This window comes from Emys orbicularis, chromosome 3 (assembly GCF_028017835.1).
Source record: "Emys orbicularis isolate rEmyOrb1 chromosome 3, rEmyOrb1.hap1, whole genome shotgun sequence".
Classification (NCBI taxonomy): Eukaryota; Metazoa; Chordata; order Testudines; family Emydidae; genus Emys; species Emys orbicularis.
The window spans coordinates 210,331,713-210,357,629 of record NC_088685.1 but is presented as its reverse complement, the minus strand read 5'-3'; the positions used below and the strand labels follow the sequence as shown (position 1 = coordinate 210,357,629).

The 25,917-nt window shown below is 44.3% G+C and overlaps 2 protein-coding genes across 2 annotated transcripts in view; one reads left to right on the top strand and one right to left on the bottom strand.

Moving 5' to 3' along the window:
- Positions 1-101: 101 nt before the first annotated feature.
- On the bottom strand, positions 102-9,187 carry MGME1 (mitochondrial genome maintenance exonuclease 1). The gene is made up of 5 exons (XM_065401792.1): positions 9,142-9,187; positions 4,260-4,867; positions 2,579-2,801; positions 1,840-1,972; positions 102-497 (listed from the first exon to the last, which is right to left on the bottom strand). Exons 2-5 carry the CDS (start codon positions 4,846-4,848, stop codon positions 339-341), a joined length of 1,104 nt encoding a protein of 367 aa, XP_065257864.1. The 5' UTR covers positions 4,849-4,867; positions 9,142-9,187; the 3' UTR covers positions 102-338.
- Positions 9,188-9,590: 403 nt separating this feature from the next.
- Positions 9,591-25,917, top strand: part of SNX5 (sorting nexin 5) — a 39,397-nt gene continuing 23,070 nt past the window's right edge. Inside the window, exon 1 of the mRNA XM_065400363.1 lies at positions 9,591-9,725. Within this exon, the coding sequence (XP_065256435.1) occupies positions 9,687-9,725 (39 nt within the window). The 5' untranslated portion in view covers positions 9,591-9,686. The remainder of the gene's footprint in view (positions 9,726-25,917) is intronic.

Below are 25,917 nucleotides of genomic sequence, written 5' to 3'. Positions count from 1 at the left end.
TCAGTTCAGCAAGGGTTAGGTTTCAAACACTGCAAGAGTGTGATAGTTTGCTTACATAAACTTTTAACTGGATTTTTTCTTTAATTGTGGGAACATTTCTATTGATTTCAGGTTTTATAAAGGCTTGCTGCAAAATGTAAATATCAGCCCAATTTAAGTTGGCCCATTCAATCCTCTTTGCACCTCTGTAAGGTAGGCAAGTATTAGGCCCAATTTACAAATGGGACACTGAGGCAGAGATATTAAGTGATTTGCCCAAGGTCAAAGAGGGTCAGTATCGGAGACTAGATTAAAATTCAGGACTTCCCGCTTCACTTCTGTGCTCAGACCACACCCCTCTAACTTGTCTCAATTGCACTGTTTTTTTCCTTCTCTGTGTATTCTTCAAGGCGCAGGAGCCATTTGTTCCAATACTGAGAGCACAGATCCGAGTCCATGAAATGTGGATGTGCAGGGGAGCCATCTTTATAAGAAACCACAATGAGTCCACAACTAACCTGCAATGAAAAGCAGGACATCAGTTGTTCAATATCAATATGCAGGTTCAGTTGACTATTCCAAAGATTAAATTGCATTTTCACCATGTAGATCAATGTAAAGCTAAAATAAAACCCACTAACTTTAATAAGCAATGTTATTCACAATAAAGCACCAGGAGCCTGGTTTTCCAAAGTGTGGAGTGCCCACTGACTTGGAGTTGTAGGTGCCCAGCAATCCTGCATATCAGGCCTTAAGGGTCTAATCCTGTGTTCTGGACATTGACAAAATTCCCATTGACTTTGAGTAGATTTTTGCCTGTACCAGTACAGATTCAGGCCCATGCTATTCAGCAAATCAGGCTGTAAGGAAATGGTTACTTCGGCATGTTCCACTACCTAACAGACTTGTCAAATAAAATAACATAAAAAGTTAACAGTGAAGAATAAAGTGATATCATTGGCCTGTTATCAGAGCCATTTTTTTTTAAAAAGGAACAGAACCATGTAGCTACTTCCTATATTTCTCAATGAAATGATCCTGCCATAGTATTATACAAGTCCTCAGCTTAACTGATCTGTTTCTTTCCTTTCCTAGAAAGTCCTCGACAGGGCCTTGGGGTATCCTGTCATTTTCTCCTGCTTTAATCTCCCCTCTCCAAATCAGGAGCCGCCTTCCTTCAGGCCAAGCAGATCCTCTTTGGAGTCTATAAACACACATCCCTTCCTCAGCTGTTGAGTAATGGGCACCACTTCCCTTCACCGCTAAGGAACGGAGTAATGTTCCCGGATGGTTTAAGGAGAGCATTTAACCACATCCATTCAATTGCCAGTGGACTAAGGCACTCTTCTACGAGGCAATCAGGATGTTTGTTGCTAGCTCATTTCCTTGTTTGCCTGCTCTCGAGTTTGATTCCTCTCCACCCCTTTCACATGCCACCTCATGCAAAGCAGCATGGAGCTGGATGGTTCTTCTCCCCCGCTGTGCATTGCCCAGATGCTATGTTCTCACTGTAAACTGGCTTGCTGCGTTAGGGTCTGACTTTCCATAGGGCCGTGCACCTGTAGCTCCCACGGAGTTCAGTTGGAGATTTGGGAGCTCAGCACTTCTCAATAGCTGCGCCATTAGCTAAGGGCCTGATGAGTGGAAAGTTCCTTGAGTACACTGACAACATACTGCTGACCAAGGGAGGCAGCAGGAGCAGCAATGATGGTGGAATTAGCTTAGGTTGGGACAGGTACAAGTGTGTAAATGCTAGCTGCAGTTCTATATTGGATAGAGGGTGACTAGAGGACGTGAGTGGGAAAAATGAAGTTGATGTGAGCACTCCTGCTTGTCTCAGCAGGGAGTAGGCCTACTGACCTGGAAGTCATAATTAGCATCATGGTTTATGGCTCCGGTATATGCTGCAACCTGTAGTGGGTTGTCAAATGTGTTCCGGAGATACGGCTTTGATTTCTCTGAAGTCTTCCAGTCAATCACACATAACTGGCCTCTGTAAAACCAAGCAAAAGGGGAGTATTTTAGTCAAACTTAGTGCTAATGAAAAAACATGACATCAGACATGTAAGTCACTCACTTTACTCTATTTCTCCTGTTTCCTGCTGATGAGGTGTCACTTGTAATTATTACATTGCTGGTGCCAGCCTAAGTTATGAACTCCTTCTGCACAGGCTGGATTAGATCCAGGGACCAATAAGTACAAATACCAGTGGCAGTTCTAGATGACACCACTTTGGTTCACTTAGCCCTTTCGTGCTAATGTGATGCTCCAGTGGTGTGCAGAGGTTACTCACTAAAGAACAGCAGCACTGCTGTTAGCAGGGCAACCTGTTCTCCTCCTCCCATCCCTATTTCTCGTTCTGAACCTGCCTGACCTCCCCTGTTCCATCCCTGGTGCTGTTGCTTTGATGCCTCTTCAGCTCCACAGTCTCTCTGGCTTCCTCCCCCAGTCCACTCAACCTCCCAGCTGCTACTTGATGTGTCCTACCATCTGAGCCACATAACATCAAATAGGCCAGATCTGGCCCACAAGCCAGCTGTTTGGTCACCAAAGTCATATAAAACACAGTGGGGTATAATAGGAGAACCAGCATCTCACCGATACTCAGCCACACAATCCACAAGGCCTAAATAGTGAAGAGTCTCATGATGAACTGCACTTTCAAGAGCTTTTACTCCACTGATGTCTCTCAGGACATGCTGCACACTTGCTAAGTAGCCAGAGACCGTGGTATCTTTTTCCTGCTCCTTCAACGGAACCTCTTCAGACAAAAAGACAGATTCCAAAGCTGCATGGAATAGTTTTCCTTGAAGGAAGATGTCTATGAAAGATGACAGAAAAAAAGATCTTTAAAACCCCTTTCTTAATAAGCAATGCTCATATATGGAATAAATACGTATTTTAAAAACTACTATACAATCAGCTTAGCTTAGCTAAAAATCAGACTCTAAAATCAGCCCCATTTTGGTGCTGAAACAGCTTCAAGGGTATAGGAAGGGGAAGGGAACAAATAATGGAATTATTTAAGGTATTAATCTAAATTAGCCTCTGTATTCATGAATTGAGTGGAGCAATTTACGATGTGGTCAGATTTATTCTTTAGTCAAACATATTTGCCATACAATTTCTATGAATCAGTCTTGGCCTGTACAATGCTTGTGAGCAGTTCATTGTATTCAATATCAAAGCTGTGATGGTTAGTTTTAATTGGATGCACCTGTTACCTGACTGAACATAACTCTTAGGATAAGGTTTGAGTTAGGAATGATAGCTGCTTAAAATTTGCTGTTTCTGTAGAACATTCTTGCTAGTATGTTTGTTCATGAAAATATTCAAGAACACAGACGGGGTGTGAATACAGCAAATTCAGCTTTTCAGTTGAGCAAAAATTTATGTAAGAAGTGTCAAAGAGCTAGCCAGCATCCCCAAGACTGGGTGTTTCAGCAGGACTACGGTGCCTTAGCTCCACTGACCATGGGGAAATCAGTTGACAGTCTTTATGAATTAAAGACCTCATATGCACTAGGACTTCACAGAAAAACTTGGAATTCACATATAAAGTTAAGGACTTCAGTATATCAAGCAAGCTTGGGCAAGCGGCTGCCCAAATTCTGGTTGGTTTGGCGCACACAGCATGACCAAAGACACTTAGCTAAAGAGCCTCAGGCTGTTGAGACAGCCAGTGGTCTATAATCAGATAACTGGCCAGCAGGCTTTGAAGTCTGCACTCCAGGTCTGGGTCCCTGAATGCAAATATCAAAGTCTCCAGAACTGTCATCTCCAGTTATCCAAAAATTCTCGGTGTTCCATGACCCTCAGACAATCATTGTTACACTGTGGTGTTACGTAGTGCAGTGAACTACTTTATTCCCAAACACGGAAAAAAAAGATCATTCTATCTGTAGAAGTTCTAGTCAAACTCCATAAATCAGGTGGGAAGTATCAACCTGTTGCAGATTCTAGCAGGTACTACCAACATAATGGGGGTTGGAGCAAGGAACTCCTAAATTCTAATCCCACTTTACCACTAAGTACTATTAGGTTATTGGTTCAACCCCTGTGGTTCTTGTAGTCAATGGGAGTGTCCCTGAATAAGCAATCAGGGAAGGCCTCAAAATGTGGTCCATTAATACCAGGCATTCCTGTAAAGTGCTTTGAGATTCTGAAATGGACGCTGCTATATGGATATGCAAAGTGTGTGTCTTCTAGGGCCAGATCCGGCAGCTATGCTGCTGAGAGCCTGGCCCATTATTTTTAGAAGCATTTTGGTTAGACTTACTTTTGGTATATTCTGCAAAACCATCTTTTCCAAGTTCCAGAATCATCCGCTGCTTCCACCTCTTCAGGTAGAATGCCTGATCCAAAGGCATGGTCTGCTGAAGAACACTCGTCACACTGGGCACCTTGTGCCTTTGTAAACCGATTTTCAGCAGGTGCTTTCGGTCACTGTTTGGAGGCAAAGTTCTTTTATTGGAGTTTACCAGAGGGACCCAATTTTTTGGAATTTTTGCTTCAACATCCTTAACTGGAGACTTAAACTTACTCACTGGTCCATATATCAGATTATCTTCTTCAAACAATGTTTCCGGTGTCTGAGGGCTGGCTTTGGAAGATGTGACAGAACGGACCAAGTTCATGTATCTTTCTTGGTCAACTTGATCATAACCATTCTCTTTTTTCTTCTTGCTGCAAAGGTAGGAGGAGATACACAGGCACACACACGGGACTTGATTTTTGCAAAAATGTTCTGTCAACAGCATTTTTAGTCTCCCAGATTTTCTGGTTAATAGCTCGAGGGATTTCATTCCCAGAAGCAGCATGTATAGATGGTTAAACAGAGTTTTCTTTCTTCCATTAGGAGCATTCATAACCTTCCATAATTTCCTACTGTAGAAAAAGAATTTCCATGATTTGAAGAGTTACTGCACTTTAGTATCATCAAGCTATCATCTCACTTTACAAATGAAAGCTGCACAGTATTCATTAGTGCCTTTCATATCAACTGAACTCCTACCACTTTGAGTTAAACAACACAGTAATAGTGAGAAATAATAGCAGATGGAAAGATAAAATAAGAGATATAGACAAGAGGAAAAAACGTTTTCAGTTTTGAAATGCAGTGGAGAGATAAAAGAAGGCTGTTGCAAGTGGGAGAAGCTGTAGTGCAGAAGGCTCTTACAGTAGCAAAACTGTAGGAAGATACAGAGAAGATGGTACTACATGCAGGGAGAAAGACACAAGCTACATGGGCTAGACAGAAGCAAGTCCCTGCATTAGAATTAACTGACTAGAGAGGGCAGATGAGCTCTTCGGGAATGGTGTGGATGTGTTTGTTCTCTGTACATGTGAGAAGGCAGCCAGCAGTATTATGTACAGCCTAGAATCTGGAGAGCTGAGACTTGGAGAAGCCTAAGAGAAGGGAGATAAACTAAAAATATTTGCAATCTTCAAATACCAGTTTAAGCTCTTTTGGAAAATATATATTTTAAATTAAAATTTTAGATTTTTTTTTTTACAATCTGAGAATAAAACAAGTCCTCTTTTTAAGCAAAAACATTTTAGGATATTTCTTTAATAGAAGCTGCAGACTTCTATTACATCGTGGACTGTAAAAGAGAAGGGGGGGGGGGGGGGAGAACCAATACAAACTGTTCCAGCCCAGAATTGTTTGCACTTGTTTGTATAATGTAAGTTAGTCTAGTTTATAGCCTGGCTCTGAAAAGTATGTTGTAGTTGCAATTTTTGGCTCTGACCCTGAGTAGTTGCATTGAAATAAGTGTGCTTCCTAGTATGCTTAAAATTAAACATAGGCACAAGTCCTTGCAGTATTAGGGCCTTGCAGTATTAGGGCCCAAGTTTTCTTCTATTGAAAACTATCCACTTAGCAATCCGTTATTTCATTCCATGTTTTGCAAATAAAACATGCAGGCAATATGTATTATAAGCTAACAGGACTGCTTTGTTCTTGAAACACTTCAGTATTTTTCATTTCATTCACTGCATTTCTCAAACACTCCACACACTGTTCAAACAGTAGGAGTACTAGGAAAAAAAATACAAAGGTCTTGATCTTACAAGTTCTTCTGGATAGGGACTTCCCTGCGCTCACACGGAGTCCTGATTAAGTCAATGGGGCTCACAGGACAACTTGCAAGAGCTGTGCCCAAAAGCACTTATAGCTTAGTAGATGGAGCAATCCTAGTGACAAATGACCTTATGCATCCCTTACTATCAATTCATCAAGGGAATTGCTAGTAATTTTAGGATTACATCGTGAACTGTAAAAGAGAAAGAGGGGGGGGGGGGGGAAACCAATACAAGCTGTTCCAGCCCAGAATTGTTTGCACTTGTTTGTATAATGTAAGTTAACTCCTTTGGGAAACCATAAGGTATGTAGTGGAAATGAAAAATAAATCATAACTTCCCGGTCAATATAGTTATTGTCCTTTTTTTTTTTTTTTTTTGGTTTAGAATAAAAACAAGGTACTTTTAAAAAGGAAAACTTTCCTACTATGACATTTTGAATACCAAAATATACAGTTTCCCTATTATTACATTTGTATAGCAGAGAAGTCAGTATTGAAGCTTAAAGGAATGTCAAAATCTTGATCTACTTAAAAAAAAAAAAAAAAAATTAGGATTGTATTGTGTCCTGTTACGTTTGCTGTGTCCTCTTATATCTGTTCGCTCTTTTCCAGTGTGCAACAATGGGAAATTGACATGAATCTTGCTCTGAGCATCCTGACATTCAGACTCTTGTCAAGTTTAGTTTTCTGTCTGCACACAAGAATAGAGCAGTCAGGTGTAGTAGGGAAGGGCAAATCAATCCATTCCAATCATTTTCTTACTAAGACAAGGTGTGCAACTATTGCCAAAATTAGATCATGAGTAGTAACGCTGTAGATTGAACTGGGCAGAATTTAGCCCATTGCATAAAACCAATCTCATTGAAATTAATTGCACAGGTTTTGAGTAAAATCTGAATATCAATTTTCATATTACTTCTCATTTTTACTTGGTGGCAGGCTGGTTTTTGCCAGTTTTGCTCTTCCTACAATAGGGGCTTTATCCCTTCTTTTTAGCAATACATTTATTCTTTCTGGTCATGTAAAGAAGTACTATACTTTGCATTAAGTACACATCAGTTTCAGTTCTTCTCAGACACAATTTTTAAGTCAGTCCACCTTGGGCTTCTTGTGAGCCTTATAGTTCATGTTTGCTATAAATCACTGAACAGAAGCTTAACAAATAGAGAATTGATTAAAACAATCTGTTCTTGCCAATAGGCACTCTTCTTTAATCCTGTTGACCACTCTTCATTTTTAATAGAATTATTTCCAGTCTCTGATTTAGGTCAGTTACCTGTCATAATTTGCTACTTGCTAGACAAAGAATAAGAAGTGATGTTTGTAAATTATGACAGAGGTATACATTCTAAAGACTGTCAAAATGTACTACCTTGTGTATGAAATGAAGGGAAGTGGTGCGCATAGCAAACTGATATCTAAAGGTCAGACTTTGTTACCAGAAGCAAGTTGTTTCAGGGAAGCACTGTCTCCCTACCCAGGTTTTTACAATGAAACACTGTTCTCCCTTGCTTACACTACCATCCTTAGGGGTTGGGGGAAATTTCTAACCTACCTGCTAATATGCCCATTGCCCTCTAGTGGCTGACACACAGAAGAAACAACAAGGAGTCTGGTGGCACCTTAAAGACTAACAGATTTATTTGGGCATAAGCTTTCGTGGGTAAAAACCTCACTTCTTCGGATGCATCCGAAGAAGTGAGGTTTTTACCCACGAAAGCTTATGCCCAAATAAATGTTAGTCTTTAAGGTGCCACCAGACTCCTTGTTGTTTTTGTAGATACAGACTAACACGGCTACCCCCTGATACTTGACACAGAAGAAAGTCTTCTGACTAATAAAAACTAAAGGAATTCTTGAGTTTTTATGGAGGAGAATACTAAGCTCTATGCCCTGAATCACATGATGTTTGTGTGTAAAGAACGCATGATCACTTACAAAGGAAAATTAAACTCTGCCTACACTTGCTGTACAGAGGGACAATGAAAAAAAAATTCTAGCCCTACCCCTTCAAATTCGGTGATGAATCCTGGTCACGTGCTCAGAGTTGACATATGCCAAGAAGACTGCTGCCTACTGGGTAGCAAATACAAGCCACTAATTTCACCTCAAAAAGAACAGGAGTACTTGTGGCACCTTAGAGACTAACAAATTTATTAGAGCATAAGCTTTCGTGGGCTACAGCCCACTTCTTCGGATGCATATGTTATATATATGTTATATGCATCCGAAGAAGTGGGCTGTAGCCCACGAAAGCTTATGCTCTAATAAATTTGTTAGTCTCTAAGGTGCCACAAGTACTCCTGTTCTTTTTGCGGATACAGACTAACATGGCTGCTACTCTAATTTCACCTCAGTGGTAACTGCAATGAGCATCGTTCAACTTATTTATAACAATAGTATCTAGCTCTGATGTTGTACTTTTCATCCATAGTGCTCAAAGCCCTTTATAAAGAATGTCAGTAACACTATCCCCTTTTCACAGATGGGGAAACTGAGGCACAAAAGGCAAAGTTATTTGCCCAAGATCCCCAAGCAGTCCAGTGGTCTAACCACTAGGCAACCCGTGTTGCCAGTTTCCACTACATTGGGGTGAGAGTCCCCCTTCCTGGATGTTGATTTTAAACAGAGCAAGTTAAAATTTCCCTCCGGGGATGAGTGTTGCAATGAGGCAGCCTGGCCTAGTGACTACAGCAGCAAACTGGGACTCCGGAGAGCTCTGCCACCGGCCTGCGGGGTGGCCATGGCCAAGTCACTTTCCCCGCTCCGTGCCTCAGTTTCCCCATCTATAAAATGGGGATGATGGCGCTGTCCTCCTTTGCAAAGCGCCGGGAGGTCCAGGGGTGAAGCGCACTGGATGCCTCCTTCCCTGAGGAGAGCTGAGCTCGGTCTCCACGCGGCTTGGGGCAGCTCCCCCAGCCGGCGGCGGCAGAAGCGGGAGGCTGTTGTCCCACCGGGGACCTGGCCATAGGGGGACACGGCTCTGCCCAGCCGGACACATCTCTCTCGCGGAGCTCGTGGCCCTTACCCCGCTCCCCATCCGAGCGCCCTCCCTCCAGCCGTTAGTGCCGTTACCTCCGCTCGCTCAGCGCCTGGCCCGCCGCTACCTTCCCGCCAGAGCGGCGCGCCGCCTCTCGGGATTTGTAGTTCTCTCCCCCCTTCCCTCAGCCTATAGGCTGTACAGCTCCTGGATCCCGAGAACTACAACGCCCACAATGCATTTCGCCTCCCCCCTCGGCGCGGAGCTCGGCGGTTGAGATTGACGTCGGCGGGAGGCTACGGTTGTGATAGGAGGGGCGGTGAGAACACGTGACGGAGACGGGTGTCTCTCGCTGCCCTCTGACCTAAGGGCAGGGTCACCAAGCGTACATGCCCAGCTACGCTTTCCCGCCCGGATCCAAAATGGCCTCCCAAAGCCAGGCGAGTGCTCCCCCTTCTAGGAAAGGCTTTTGGATCTCTATGGTGGCCGCCCGCCCGCCCGCGTGCTGCTGGGAAGGTGGGGGTGGCGCTGAGGAGGCGGTGCCCGGCCCCGCTCGCATGGGTCAGGTGGCCTGAGCCTATATGAGCCGCCGCGGGCGCTGAGGGAACTGGGTGGCTGTGGGCAAGGAGCGGCGGGCGCTATGGCTGCGCTGCCCGAAGAGGTGGAGGAGAAGAGGAAGGTACGAGGGGGGCTCGTGTTGCGGTGGGGCGCCCTGGGGGCTGAGACCCCCCGCCTCCGCTTGGGGCTGCTTCCCCCTTCCTGGGGGGGTTGTGACCCCACCCCCACCCCAGGCTCCCTCTCCCTTGGGGCTGCTTCCCCCTTCCTGGGGGGGTTGTGACCCCACCCCCACCCCAGGCTCCCTCTCCCTTGGGGCTGCTTCCCCCTTCCTGGGGGGGTTGTGACCCCCCCACCCCAGGCTCCCTCTCCCTTGGGGCTGCTTCCCCCCTTGGGCTGGATGGCAGAGCCCCATACTGAGGGGGTTGGTTCCTCTTCCCAGTGGGGCTGTGACCCCAATATCTGCCTCCCTTGCCAAGGGGCTGCTGACTAAGCCACCCCTGCTGGGGGACTGATTTCCTCCCACCGGTGGGGCTGGCTGCCTTCCTGGAGCCCCTTCCCCTTGGCTGGGCTCTGCCCAGGAGTAGATCTGTTGTTTGCCTCCTCCTTATGCTGTGCTCTTTGCCCTGTCCCTGTCTTCACTCCCTGCTCTGCTGATTTCCTCCTGTGTTGCTGACTGGCCCTGCTTTAAATTCCCCTGGAGTGTGTGCGTGTGTTGGCTGTACCAGTGTCTGTACCACTGTGGTTGGCCTGGTGCTGTAACTAACACACCATGGCCCCTCCCCAGAGTTGGTGAGGACTGACTCTATCCACTGGAGACCTGTGGAGGCAGTACAGAATAACTGTCCTGGAACTGCTGAGTGATTTTGGTTTTTTTGAAAGCTGAAAACCAAAATGCCTTAAACAAAATGCTCTCTGTACTCTAGGGTTTTGTATTTATACAGTAGGGAGGAAAAGGCAACTTCAGCTTAATACCTACAGCTCCAATGAAGTACCAAGGGAGTGCTTAAGGGCATGAAAACAGTATATGACTTAAGCCAAATACCTGACCTGTGGGCAGGTTCTGGCCTCTCTGTCTACGTATGTGGCTGACTTGGTCTATCTAGCCTTCATGGTTGCAAAGAAAACTTTGATCACATTTGGAAAGTGTAACTGATGTGCTGTTGTCTTCCTGAGTCTGCAGGCAGCTGAAGTAATGACGGAGAAGGGTGAATTTCTCCCAGCCCCCATTAAACTCTTTGGGTTTGAATTCTAAAGCTTATGTCAGCACTGTTTAACTGCTGATCATTTTAACAGACTGAGGGATGGGGTCTTAGTGAAGCTTGCAAGGGGGTTGGGGAAAATGTGAGTTGCAACAGGGAAGAAAATAGAGGGGAGAAAGGAGGTGATGCACAAACTTAGGGAAAAGAAGAAAGAAAGGAGGCTGGGGAAGGAAGAGAAACAAAGGGCAGAAATTGCAGTGGCCTTAAAAGGGAGCAAAATGTCGTAATAAACTATATTGAATGTTTCATGGAAGTACTGAACAAATAACTGAAAGTTCAGATAATGCATATAAACTGCTGGTGCTCAAACAAGATTACCTCTTCCAGTTAGCATTGCTTTAGTCTCTTCTGGAGTCAGTTTCACACAGCTGATCTTCTTTTATGATCCAGATTCCATGCTATTACCTGTGAGACCACCATAATTTCTAGATGAAACACCGGCTGCATGTCCTTAATCACAGTCCATGTTGATAGTTTTCTTTTAATGGTTGTATCTTGATACCTTGGAGCAGTGAGCCTTAAGGGACTTGGCATGTTAGAGCTCTTGTGGGAGGACAGGACTCTCACCATCATCCTGGATATGACTGGCACTAGCTTAGTGTGGTATCTGCTGGGACATGCAGACTTCTAACTGTGTTGTGCCAATTCAAATGAACTTTAAAACAGAAACATATAGAGTTGTACTTATCTGGCACACCCCACCATGACTCAGAGCCCACTCTACACTTTCTTTAGCTAGTTAGTGTTAGCTTGTCCTAATAGCTTGGGAAAATGGCATGTGAATGTCCATTTATAGCAGTAAACTGCCCGAGCATTGAATAAGCCCCTTGGCTGGACGTACAAAACGTAAACTTTTGTGTCTGTGGTGGCTTTTAATCTGAGCATTTCCTATGAAAATTGCTATGCTCGCTATACTTCTAGCGCACACTGAACAATGTAGCGGTCTTGCCCTTAGATCCAACTACTATCACTAGTTGGGGGGTGGGGGGGAGATGAGGGGGGACAATTATAAATGTCTGAAGCAGTGTCTCCTGTTGGAGTCGTAGAAACTCCCCTCTGGAAGAGAGTGGCTTTTAAGGGGCACCTTACATTTAAATGCTCCAGTAAAAATGAGGAAAATTAAACCTGCACATATTTTTGTAATACACTTCAAAGCAACCATGAAGTCTCACTTGGCTTTCCTTGTTACTTCGGTTCTGAAGTGACACCTTCTGTTTAGAACATGTAGAGGAAAGCAGAAGTTAAATACCTCCTCAGAAGCTCTCTTTCAGTACACAGAGATTATCAGCATGGACAAAAAAGGTGTTTTCTTCATCTATTAGCTCAATGGAATTGTCTAGAAAGCCTTCTCTGCATCAGTGTAGACAAAGCCCCTTTCAGCTGTGTTGTGGGGAGGACAGAGTTCTTCTTAGGGCCTGTGGGCCAGGAATAAACTTAAAATTACAATACCTCCCAGCTGTCAATCTGTGATGGAGTTTTCCCTGGGGTCTTTGAGAGACTTGAATGAAGATCAAGGGTAGAAAGAACATGGTCTCACTGTAGTAACTAAACTTCTTTTGCTGCTGCTTATATCAATATTTCATCTAGAAGTAGCATCATGTAGTCAGAAAATTGGCCCCCTTTTAGGACCACAGATGTTCCTACTCCCTCTGTCTTCCCTCGGTTTCTTTCTTTGTGGATTTCACTTCTGGTCTCTCCCCCAATCTGTTGAAACCTGTAATTAAATGGTTATGCTGACATTAAAGTGGCATTAACATCCCAGTGCACTTAGTGGGAAGCAGCATTTCAATCACTGTTTCAAGCTGTTGGCAGGGTCAGGGAGGCAACTGTGCCGATTATGTTTGTGTAACCTTCCAATTGTGACTCAAGGATTAGGTAAGTACTTTAAACAAAAGCTTAGATCCTGCTTGTTCTTGAGTGTCTTTGGGCCCTAAATATCAAGCAGGATGGGTGTCTGACCTCTGTTTCATAAGTTAAGCTTCTTGGTGGGAATTGAGACCATGTGTTTGCACTGTGATGGAAGGGGATGGGTGTGTGAGTAGGATAGGTTGGAGGTGGGAAAGGACTGGGAGGAGTGGTGTGCTGGTCTAGCTTGGGGAAAGCAAAGGGAAAGGGTAGAGATGACCATTAGGAGTTAAGTAAACTGATTTAAAAACAAATTAAAGTGGTAAGCTGCTTAAAGTAATTAAAATCCAGAAAATGTCTAGAGATGGCAAAGTGGTCCAGAGTTGGAGTAGGTGGCCTCCCCAGCAACTTAAGTCTGTCATCCAGAGGGGAAATCAAACCTGCCTCTTCCTTTAGACTCCTGGTTTCAAGGAGGCTGAGGATGGAGTGATCATTTGCCCAGGGTGACGTAGCCCTGGCCTTAACTAAAATTTAAGTTGCCTCAGCTAAGTTGCTAAAGGGTGTGAAAAATCCACACCCCTGAGTGACAGTTAAGCTAACCTAAACCCGTATATAGACAGCATTTGGGTGACAGAAGAATTCTTCCAGCAACCTATCTCTCTGCTCTCCACACTGAGGGGGTGGTAGAGTAGTGGACAGCACTGCCAACCTTCATAGCTGTCAGGAAGATCTGGAAGGGATTGGGGAATGGGAGAAAAGTGTGTTCCTTTCCCCAGGAGTTGGGGTGGCTTCAAACATGTGACACCTAGTGGCAAGAGGCTGATCTACCAATCCCCAGGCAGGGTCCAGGTGCAACACACTGGTAAGAATTCTAACTCTACTTTTTTCCAGTAGCTGAGAGAAAGTTGGCTTTTTCCAGACAGTGCCCACTCCTGCCCAACTTTGCATTGGATCTGTGGTTAGTCCCTGGGGTATCAAGTGGCTAACAATTTCCAAGACCCATGTGAGGATGGATCTCTGTGGGATAGGCATACATTTGCCCACACTCGCACACTTTTCAAAGCAGAAGAAAGGAGTAGAAAACATGGAAAGGAGGGAGGGGTATGTGTGTGTGGGGAAAGGAGTAGAATAAAGAGAGCAGGAAATGGAATGCAAAGGACAGCATGACCTATTAGAGGAAGGAAAAGTGGTGTGAAGCTAGGAAAGGAAAAGATACAATACTTGAAAAGTAACTATTCGGTCAACTCACTTACTTGACCAACTTCACCAGTACTTACCGATTTACCTGACAAATACTGTCCTATAGTGCTCATACTGCCTTATAGCTGGTCAGATATTAGAACAGGAATATATTTAGCAAGTACCAGTGAAACTGATTGAACAGCAGAATAGAATCAGTCCTAATAGTATGTTGCACTTCAAAATAAGCCCTAAATAGAAGGCAAGGCATGCAACACAACCAGACAGTTACTGTATTGCTTAAATCAGGGGTTCTCAGCCATTTTCTTTCTGAAGTCTCCCCCCCCTCCCCAACATGCTATTAAAAACTCCATGCACCACCTGTGACACAACAATTGTTTTTCTGCATATAAAAGCCAGGGCTGGTGTTAGAAGGTAGCAGTTGCCTGGGGCTGCATGCCACGGGCGGCTCAGCAAAGCTAAGTTGCTCAGGCTTTAGGTTCTGCCACATCTGGTGGGGCTTGGGGCCCGTGGCTTCAGTTTTCTGCCATGTGCCCCAGTGAGTCTATCAGCCCTGCTTGGCAGGCCCCCTAAAACCTGCTTGCAGCCCCCCAGGGAGCCCCAGACCCCTACTTGAGAACTGCTGGCTTAAATTACAGGGGATAGTACTTGAGCAGTAGTGTGGTGGTGTAGGTGTGATGGTCATAGGTATTAGCAGGCTTAGTCCTTGGGCAGGTAGCTTTTTGGGTACACTTTTTAATGCCCTAGGTGCTTTTAGGTGAAGAAGTTCCACTTTCTAGGACAAGTGGATTGATTTCAGTCCCCTGATGCCCTGGGTTGATACTGGTGGAGGATGTGAGTGGCAAGTGTCAGAGGGAAAGTGACTGGGTGCTCAGATAGTTCTCCTAGCAGGATCCATCACTGTACTAACAGTCCAAGAATAGTGCTGCTCCTAGAGACTAAAGAGTTGCTTCCTTCTGGTGGCTGCTGCTGCTAGGACTTTTCTAGGGGAAATGAGTTTTCTTAAATTCTGCTCCACCTGTAGAGAGCACTGCTGGTAGATGAGGCTACTGGGACCTGTTGCTGAGAGGAAGGGTGGGCAGGTAAGCCCTACTCAGCAGCTTTCTCCCTGCTTGGTGCTGGCTGCATTACATTTTCACGTGCAGTGGAAAGGAGCTTCGTAGTATGGACCAGTTGTTATAAGGCCCAAACCCTAGGACCTGGGTTTGACTGTAGTAATGCTTGAATTGGCTCTGTCTAAAGAGGCTGGCTGTCATAGTTGATTGTGGGCAGTTCCTGACCCATTCTGAGTTGGAGAACTGTACCGCTGAAACACGAATGGATGATGCATGGTCATCATTTGTACCCGTACGCAGCATCTCTGCAAACATCTGCAGGGTTTAGGGATCGTTACACCTATTGCACAACTCCTAGCATAGCTGGAGCAGATCCATAACCTCTATAGTATGTCTGGTTGGACAATTACTGTAGTCAAGACTCTTATTGCTTAATGGTTCTGTCCTGCATGCAGATCTGCCCATGCATTGTAAGCCAGGCGTTACATGCTGCTATACCCTCCACCATCAGTGCTGATGACAGGATGGAGAGTCTCAAACCTCCACCTGAGCTGCTGTGAAATGAGACTGGGGCCTGTTCTGTTGCTATTAAATCAGTTCTATACATTGAAGGGCTGTGAGTTTTACTTAATCTAAGGGTGGATTCGATTTAAATCAAATTGATTTAAATCACTAGTCAGGAAGACTCAATTTAATCATTTTCTACATAAAAGTGCATTCTGTTGGTTATAACCTTAATACGCATTCTTCACAAATCCGAGGTAGATGTAGGTTTCATTTTTAGAAGGTACACACTATACACTTTTTAAACTGATTTTATTTTGAGAACTTTTCAGATTAGTTTTACAGCTATATCAGAAAATGAATGATTGTTTGGTTATTTCATTTACCAAAGGTAATTGAAGGAGAGTTCACCTCCCAATGACTTCATAAATATCTCCAATTCAACAGGCTAATCATTAATATTTGGAGGATTTTCTTGCCATGCTGTATTAGGAGGAGAACATCACCAGACAGACATTTAAATTTTTTTATTTAACTAAAAAAACAACGTTATGTATTCTGGATTTTTTTTCTTCAACAGCAAACATATTTTAACACAACAAGCATATGTCCCTCGCTTCTCACATTTATCTCCAGACTTCTTCTCCTTGTCCAGATATATTCCGCCCCAACAATCTTCTATTCACTGGACTTTTTGAAACTTTGCACTTTGAGAGAGCTAAGGGATTGACTCTGTGTACACAAATTTGCAGAGGGACAACAGAGTTGAGGTCTGTTGTTTCTCACCTCTACATATTTATTTTAAAACATTTTTGCTGTTAACAAGCATGTTACCTCTGGAGACACAAAACCACAGTCTGAACTGCAAAACTTAAGCATCTCTGATGGTATCTTTCAGACTGAGCACTGAGTCCGATTGGGTAGATAGAAAGATTAACCTAAATAATCTATACAGAAGCCTATGGAATCCCATAAAATTGGGTCCCTAATCCATGAACTATTGGAACTCCTTTACAAAACTTTTTTTAAACATTACATGAATATATTGTCTCATACTATAGAATTTATAATCCCTATTACATTATAGCGCAAAGATAGCTCATCATGGATCTTACTACTTTAGAGGTTTTTCCTCAAACATTTGATCAAAAAATCAAATTTAAATTTAAAAAATGATTTTTATTCACTCTGCTTAATCTCACTGGCTGGAAGCATTAGTACAGATTGGCTGCCAGCACTCTGCCATGTTGTTCAACCTGAAACACTGGTAGCCCATCAATAACACTACTTCCACTAGTGCTAGCATCAGTGGAATTACAATAGTGGGATATCTTCAGAACTGTGTGGGCACAGCCCTTCTGACTTCTCTTGGAGAACAATCTGGATCAGTAGTAACACTGGTGGGCGTTTGCCCTTCAGTTCAGTCACCTCACTCAGGTGCTTAACAAGGCTAAAATAGTAACACTAAACAGGGGGCAACATCTTCTTGCTCTCCGGGTATGTCTACGCAGGGATAAAAACCCCATGGCTGGCCCAGGTCAGCTGGCTCAGGCTCACAGGGCTCTGGCTCCAGGGCTGAAAAACTGCTGTGTGGACATTTGGGGTCAGGCTGGAGCCTGAGCTCTGGGACCCTGCAAGGGTGGAAGGTCCCAGAGCTTTGAGTCCCCAGACCGAGCCCGACTGTCTACACAGCAATTCTTGGCCCCATGAGCCAGAGTCAGCTGATGTGGGCCAGCCATGGCTGTGCTGTGGGTCTTTTATCCCCGTGTAGACCAGTGGTTCTCAAACTTTTGTACTGGTGACCCCTTTCACACAGCAAGCCTCTGAGTGTGACCCACCCCCCTTGTAAATTAAAAAGACTTTTTTATATAGTTAACACTGTTATAAATGCTGGAGGCAAAGCGAGGTTGGCGTGGAGGCTGACTCCTCGTGACCCCCCCATGTAATAACTGTATGACCCCCCTAAGGGGTCCCAACCCCCAGTTTGAGAACCCCTGGTGTAGACCTACCCTCAGTTTCTTTGCTTAAAGTACAGATTAATGTAATTGCAACTCGAAGCTTCCCCAGTTAAAATCCGTAATGGGAGATGCAGCTATTAAAGTATTAATAGCAACACTAACATGCATTGCACACACGTAGTGCATGGTCCTGTTTTTCTGGTTAAATGCCTCACTTAATAGACTGCTTATAAAACACATTAAAATTTCAGGACTGATGTGGCAAAGCTAATGCTGCTTTTGGAACTAACTTTTGCGTGTCCTGACTTTAATCCGGTTGCACAACTATTTACAATATTGCATAACCTTCTGTTTCTTTCTACTGTATATACTCTAGTAAATGAAGGTTTGAGTACATGTTGTTTTAGTAAAACTAAAAGGAAATCAGAAACTGGATGCCTAGTGTTTGAAGCATGCAGCATAGCTCTACTTCTGAATTATTTATATTGGTATCTGCAGGTCACTTAATGATTAAGATTACTGCTAGTGATGTCCTAGAATATTTCAAAGTAAGTCTTCCTGACTAGATGCAGGAAAACCTCATCTAAAGAACAGGGGGATCAGAAATTAAATGGAACTGAGATTTCTTTTTCTCTCTATTTAAGAACTCTAGAACATAGTGTATAGTGTGTCCAATAGAAATACAACTAACTGTTGTGAAAGCTTGCTCATAACATTTCTTCCATATTCGTTTCCTGGCTACAATCTCGAAGATCTAGCAGCCAGCATACATTTCACTGAAGTTAGGTGATCTTGCTTTGCATGAAAAGGGGGTGGCTTTAAAGATAACTGGTTAAAAGCAAAGCCACTTCATAAAATGAGACGCATCCTGTTGACACTTTTAGTAGCAATTGTCTCTTGTTCCAGTGTCCTAGCTAATAACTAAATTTCCTAATCAGGAGCTCTTGAATGTGCTTAAAATTGATGACAGAAGTATGGGTAGTATATTCTTACTGCTACTGTCCACATGCTGAGTCTAGGTTTTTACTCACGAAAGCTTATGCCCAAATAAATCTGTTAGTCTTTAAGGTGCCACCAGACTCCTTGTTGTTTTTGTGCTGAGTCTAAGTTCTGCAAAGCAAGCGTACTGATGTGGTTATTTGAAACTTTAGAGTGCCAAGCCGTTATTAAACGATGGGATCATTTATTATTGCTATAACTTAAACTATAACATCTAATTGTTTGGCATCCTTAATATTAGGAAAATCTACAATGTTAAAAATATGTAGTATTCTATAAAATCACTAACAGAATTCAGGGACTTGCACAATAGCTATATACTACATGGGCTGCTGAAAGCACTTGACTTTGTCATGTGGTGCTTAAAGACTGAATTTGCAGCTATGGTAGGCAAATGCATTTGACTTTGGGAGCCTCACTTGCCCTTGATGGTACCAGTTGACATTTTGTCTGGAAACCAGGTTTAAAAAAAAAAAAAGCATATAAGCTGGAATCAGAGTTGAGGGAACATATTGCTACTTCTGGGTAAACTTATGAACACTCTGTACCGAAACAATCACTAAATCCAGGAAATTGTTCAAAATATCCAAACACTTGAAAGCTTAGAAATACATAATCAAGGCATCTAAGCAACCTTAACTCTGCCCCTCTTGCTGGAGTGCACTCTGCAGGGTGACAGGTGGCGTCTGCCTCTCCACCTGCTGCTCCCTCTACTGGATTGCAGCATGCTGGAGCTGAGGAAACATGAGCACCAGTAGCAAGGGGAGGTGAGCATGGGCCCCCCACTAACACTAATCACTTCCATCCTCCCAGCCTGCTGCCTTTGGCATTTTCCAGGCAGGGCCACGCAAAGATGCTTCCCCTGCAACTAGTCAGCTACCTCGGGCAACTTTTCCTGCCCAGCTGTCCCAATCATCTTCCACCACCCACTCAGCTGCCTAAAGTGCCACTGTATGGGTGAAGTGAGATCTTCCAGCTGTGTCTCCCACCCTCCCTAGAGAGGGTCACTGGATGGAGGAGGCCCTCCGACCATCTGGGTAGTGGGTGCTGGAGAGGTTCCTTTCTCTTCTCCACACCTGCTCTCATGGTTCATTGCTGGAGGGCAGAAATGATGAGGTCCCGTCTTTGAGAGCCCTCACACATGGAACAGCTCCAAACACAACAGATTCACTAATCACAGGGGTCTAGGCACTTTAGGAAGGCGAGAGACTTTCCCATTGAATGCCTCTCCTCTAAGAGAGCACAGTCCAGTAGTTAGGGTGCTCATCTGGGACACAGGAGACCTGGGTTCATTTCCTTGCTTTGCCACAGACTTTTTTTGACTATCAGCAAGTCACTTAGGGCTAGATTCACGAAAGGACTTAAGCACCAATCTGCCAATTCAGGCATCTAGATCCTAGAATCCAGTCCCACTGGGATTCACAAAACTCCCACTGAGCTGTTGCTGAGCCACGTAGGTGCCTGAACTCCCTCTGCGCTTAAATGTTTACAGTAAAAGTTCCCTGTCTGCCTGTTTCTGCCTCTGTGGATGCACGCTGCGGCCTCGCACCAGGCATCTGGACGCCTAAGCCCCACAGTGATGTACAAACTGGGGAAAGATGGGTGTTCTCTGCCTAACCTACATACATGACAAATGTGCTACGCTCTACTCTTTAGCTGACTGTCAGAAATATAGACTTACAGAATTGAGGTTAAGAGCAATTGTACTAAAGGAAGGAATCCCACAGCATTTTATTAGTATTGCAGTAGAAGCCAGGAAGAGCACCCAGTGATCGACCAAGGCCCAGCTGTGCTAGGCCCTGAACAAACACGATTTAAAATTTCCTGTATTTATTTTTGTCCCTATTCTGGGTTTTTTTCACACATGATCCACATGTGGGCCTTGGCTGCTTGAGAAGTCTGATATTGGGGGAAGGGGAGGGGGAGATACTAGTTGCTGCTTAACACACACACACACACACACACACACACACACATACACACACACACACAAAAAAGTTTAATGCTCAGATTTATGGGGGATCACGATACCCATTTTTACCAATACATTGATTACTCCAATCACAAGTTGGGGAAGGAAGAGAAGAAGGCTTTGAATGGAAGTTCAGACTTCATCTCAGCAGTTGCATAGCAACTGACCCCTCCGTTAAGACTAATATAAAGTTAAAGGCTCCCCATTCTGCATTGTTAGCTGGGGCTTTAAGGGCAAAGAGGGCCATCTTAATTAGACTTCAGCTCAAATCACATGTTTGAATTTTTTACTTTGGAAGGAAAAATCTGTTCCACCAAGACTGGAGGGGTGGTAGCTTTTCTTCAGGCATAAGCTGCACAAAAGGGATATGACATGCTAGTTATGCAACGGGTTGCTTCTACAGGAAGGAGCTCCGCAGGATTTGATTATGGTACAGAGATTGAGCGTGCAACCCCATGCTGATTTAAAAAGTCCCTGGGTGTCTTCACATCCCCTTTTTGAAGGAGAAAATAACTAGATGTCTCTAGAGCCCAAGAGTAAAACAACCTTCATGCTAATTTTCTCCCCCCCCCCCCCCCCCCGGCTGAATCACAGCCTTCTGTTGCTAGCTGAAATAAAGTTGTGTACTGAACAAGGTAGGTCTGCAAATAATATTTTCACATGCAGATCTTTGTCCAGTCACTTCCCCTCCATAGCCTTGTCTGTACTAGGAAAATTTATGTAAGCCTTTCAGTGCCCATTCAGCTACAATGGTGTGACCAGCAGTAGAAACTGTAGTGTAGACATCCTAGTAAGCTCCAGTCTACATTAGTACTTCTGCAGCTAACTGTGCCAGCTCGGGGGGAGAGGGGAACCTACAAAAGTCTAGTGCCGACATATCTTTAAGTTGCCAGTAGCACTGCTAGCATGTCTGGTTCAGAGATCAAGGCATGTGGCTCATTAGCACAGGATTGCATGCACCTGGAATGTGTCCCTGCCCAGTGGAATGAGCTAGCTGTAGATAACATCTCTTAGCTTTACAGAAAGAAAAGTCTTACTTCAGTCTCTAAATACTATAGAGAAACTTGTTGTTAAGTTAAAAAAGCTTTACTAGCTTTTTATTTAGAATGAACCATCCACACAAGTTTGAACCATAGGCTTTAGTCAAGATACTACAGTGACAGATCACTTGAATTCATTACCCTTCTTCCCCAGCCTCTTTTGGACCCCTGCACTTCTCTTCTTGGTTACTGTAGTGAAACAGTGAGTCATGTGTTGCAAATGTTCTCTAGTCACCAACTAATGCTAAGGCTCTGTGTCCTCCCTTTCACTGCAACTTTTCCCCTACAAAATAATCTAAAATGACAGCTCACAACTGTAGGACTGGCTGGGTTGTGCAACATTTTCCTTGAAAACTAGCTGAAGGGAAGTTGCTTCCTTTGGCTTATCACACTCTTCACAGACTCAGCAGTTTGTATTGTTTTGCCTGTCAATCCTGTTTGGACAGCAAAGATAAGTAATCTCAAAAAGAGTAGGCTTTTAAAAATCTCTGTCCACACCTTGAGGTCCACTCCTATAATACCTTGCCAGTAACTGAAACAAAACTGTTAATCCTGTTTCTCTCCTTGTTAGCTAATGCTGAACAGCTTGTGCTTCTCTCCATATGCGGCAGGACTGCACTGAGCCCTGGTTCAGTGAACAAGATTGACAGCTGTGCTGTGGTCAGACCTAGTTAAACTGACCCCGCCTGACAGGAACTACTTAGGCAGATATTGATCGAAAACGTTCTCATTGTTAGAGGCTTCAGCTGCTCCTGTTTGAACCAGATGAAGCACGAACAGTTTTCGTGTCCACACTCGCTATGTGTTCTGAACCATCAACTTCCCCCTATCTCAACAGTGGTGCTCTCAAACTCTTTCCGTTGCAGTTTCCTCTGGTTCAAAGCAGCTCTTAGAAACTGTCAATTTTGGAAGATTTGAAAAGACCACTAGTGCAGGGTTCTCAGACTTTTGTACTGGTGACCCCCCTTAAACATTAAAAACACTTTTTTGTATATTTAACACCATTCTAAATGCTGGATACAAAACAGGGTTTGGAGTGGAGGCTGACAGCTCACAATCCCCCATGTAATAACCTTGTGACCCCATGAGGGGTCCCAACCCCCAGTTTGAGAACCCCTGCACTAGTGCACTCTGGAAGAGTAGGAGGACTACTTGCCCTACATTGACAATACAACAGTTCAGACTCCTGGTACTCAGAGTTGTTGAAGGCAAATTTAAGCCAAACAGTATCTATACCGGGGTCGGCAACCTTTCAGAAGTGGTGTGCCGAGTCTTCATTTATTCACTCTAATTTAAGGTTTCGCGTGCCAGTAATACATTTTAACGTTTTTAGAAGGTCTCTTTCTAGAAGTCTAAAATATATAACTAAACTATTGTATGTAAAGTAAATAAGGTTTTTAAATGTTTAAGATTGATTTAAAATTAAATTAAAATGCAGAGCCCCCCAGACTGGTGGCCAGGACCCGGGCAGTGTGAGTGCCACTGAAAATCCACTCACGGGCCCCCTTTGGCACACATGCCATAGGTTGCCTACCCCTGATCTAGACCATGTGTTGGAGCACTTGACAGTAGCAGGGTGCTACTAGGGGGAACCAAACCGTTCTTAGAGTAGTACGTCATCTGTAGACAGTGCCTGTAAGTGGCTTGGAGCCAGGCCCTCTAACAGATTAGCCTGAAAAAATAAGAATGGGGACCTTAAAACTCACATCCTACAACTCATTCATGTACCTCAAATGCATTCAGTAAAAAACAAATTCATGTCTGGCTTTAAAACAAATGGTCTTGTGACTATTACGGATGTGAAGTGATCAGACTTCCATATAGGTTGGCTTTATGGGGCAGTGAGCCCTTGGGTGTTTTGCTGCATAATGGCTGATTGTACAAGCTTTCTCTGTTAACCTTTTTATCCTTCCATTCCTAAAAGGGCATGGTAGGGCAAGGCGACTTTAATACCCCTTCCTTGCTATTCTACAGACTGAAAGGCAGGGGAAGCGCTAGGGTTGCCAACTTGGTAATATTTAAAAACCAGACATTCCAGCAGGAGTGCTGGAACCTCCCCTGACCTGCTTCTCTCCCTGAGGCCCCACCCCCGTCCACTCCTCTTATCCCCTCCCCACCATCGTTTGCTGCTGCCCAGGTCAGGAGGGACTTGCCTGCAGAGACAGGGCTGGGAACTGCAGCTGCCTGACAAAGGTTGGAGGCGGCCCTGGCTGAGTAGGGGCTGGAGTCGGTGATGACCCATGGCCTCCCCCGCTCACAGCATCTGGATTCTGGGTGTTCGGTCAGTAGATCTGACAGGACACTGTCAGGTCCCCTTTTTGACTCTCTCATTAGTGCATTGTGGGTAAAAGTCAAGAACATCTGGAAGAGCATCTGCTGCAAAACTGCTACAGTGTTGGAGTGTTGCTTTCTTTCCTGGGGATGATGTGTTCAGAATCCTATTTTTTTAAAGAAGTATAGCCTTGTGGCTAAGTAGCTGGGCTAAATTACCAGCTCTGCCACAAACTTACCCAAGGTCACACCACAGGAAGTCACTTAACCTCTCAGGCACAGTTTTCCAAGGTCTAAAAGGGGGAATACTTCTGCTGTAATCAGGGCCACCGAGAGTGGGTTCGGGCCTCAGTGAAAAAATTTTTGGGGCCCCCCCCAGCAATGGCGGACTGGCTAAATAGGGCTGACGAGGGGAGGAGGGGAAGCCGGGCCCCAGACCCCCTTCTGGATTGCCAGGCCCCGGTAATTTGTACCAGCTTTCCCCCCTCTCCTCGGCCCTGGTTGTAATATCTAATTAGATTGTAAGCTCTCTGAGGCCAGGGACTCTCGGTGGTAGTCTATACCACAGCCGGGGCCCAAATTTGATTAGGCTGAGGCCGAGAAGTTACTGAACTACAAATGAGGACTACAGCTGGCTAATAACATTTGTGTCTGACTTGCCTGCAGGAGCTTTCACCTCACAATGTGCAGGCATCTGTAACCTGTAAACCCAGCAAAAAGCTACTGCAGTAATGTGCTATTCCTGTTTGTCCTGGCGTAGAGACTACTCCCATGATCTGCTTGCTGAGCCTAAATTGACAAAAAAAAACCCCTAGGCTAAGCAGCAGGAAATTTGCTTTTGTATGTGTCTCTCTTTAAAATGAGAGCGCAACATGCCCCTCATGCCTGGGGGGGAGGTGTGTGTGTTGAACTGTTACAGTCCCTGCACGCTAATCTGGCCTCTTTCTGTCGGGTGTTGGTGTGCAGTGTGGGGAGAAGTTCTGAAGTTTAATCTGTTTTTGAGTGGGAAACCTTGGGCTTTGTCCTTTCAAAGAATGTCTGAGATTTTGACCGTAGGAATCTAGCATGTACAGCCCCACTGCTCTACCAGCTGAGTCGGCTATTCGGCTGCTTAGCAAATTGGCACAACTAAAATGGTGCCTGGTGCTAAAATGTTACATGGAAATGGAAAAGTGTCCTGGAAAGGAGGAGGAAAAACTAGCTTTATTGCTCCCTTTGCTGCTGTTGGGTGTATGGTACAGGCCTGAGACTTGACTTACCTACAAAAAAGCCACTAATTGTAAAACATCTGGAAGGTGAAGTCTGTCCTCTCCTGTTCTGTTGATGTTCCGACTCAAAATAGTCTTAGAGCACTCTTAGCCCTTAGAGTCAACCACCCCCAAATCCTTTAATAGATCATTCCTCCAAGTGGTCAGGTAAATAGATGTAAATAGTTCTAGGACTATAAAATCACATCCTCACCCCTTGCTTCCACTCCTGATGGTACTTGTGGTGATAGAAACCTGCCAGACCTCCAGTTAGCAATGGTCTTCCAGCGTAGACAGCAAGGTCTGAATTTGTAATAGAGGAGAGGGCAATTAAAATAATATGAAGGTTTGGAAGGCTTTCCTAAGTTGTGAAGAGGGGCCCAAACAGCCTCTTCCTCTATTACCTTTAGCACCCAAAGCACCTTTCATCAGCCTGCTATCTAAAACCTGATGTAACTAGCTGCATCTGAGAGCTCAGTGCAGGGTGTTCTGAAAGCAAGCTTAAATTGAGATGCTATAATACTTCCTGCATCTCTTGGCTGGCCACCTGTGGACCTTGTTCCTGGCCCTAATAATCAAACTGCTGTATCTTTCAATTTGTGTATGAATCTTGTTATAAGACTTCAAACTCTCATCTTCATGGTGTGACCCTAATCTCTGAAGAACTAAGGGAAGTTGCCAAAACAAAACTACCTGAAATAAATTGCATCCCAATCCTCATGTACAATATTTATGGAAGATTTGTGGCATACTTCTGAGATATCTGAGATGTGGGGGCCAGTCTTTTTGGAAAGACTTGTATAATTGGCTCTCCATATTTCCATACAGCTTGGCCTATAAATTTCAATCTCATCCTAGGGCAGAGCACTGCCTCTGACTTGAAAGGTGGTGGCTGTAGAATTACATATTAACTCGACTTTTCATGTACAGACCGGAACCATATTTTGCAGTGGCACAGTAAAG

What these genes read in the sequence shown, in the direction of transcription:
- MGME1 (XM_065401792.1), bottom strand. Translation starts at nt 4,848, where the DNA reads ATGAATGCTCCTAATGGAAGAAAGAAAACTCTGTTTAACCATCTATAC. An exon ending in GATTGTGTGGCTGAGTATCG is followed by an intron (nt 1,973 to 2,578) that starts GTGAGATGCTGG and finishes TTGGTTTTACAG; the next exon opens with AGGCCAGTTATGTGTGATTG. An exon ending in ATGCTAATTATGACTTCCAG is followed by an intron (nt 498 to 1,839) that starts GTCAGTAGGCCT and finishes TTTTCATTGCAG; the next exon opens with GTTAGTTGTGGACTCATTGT.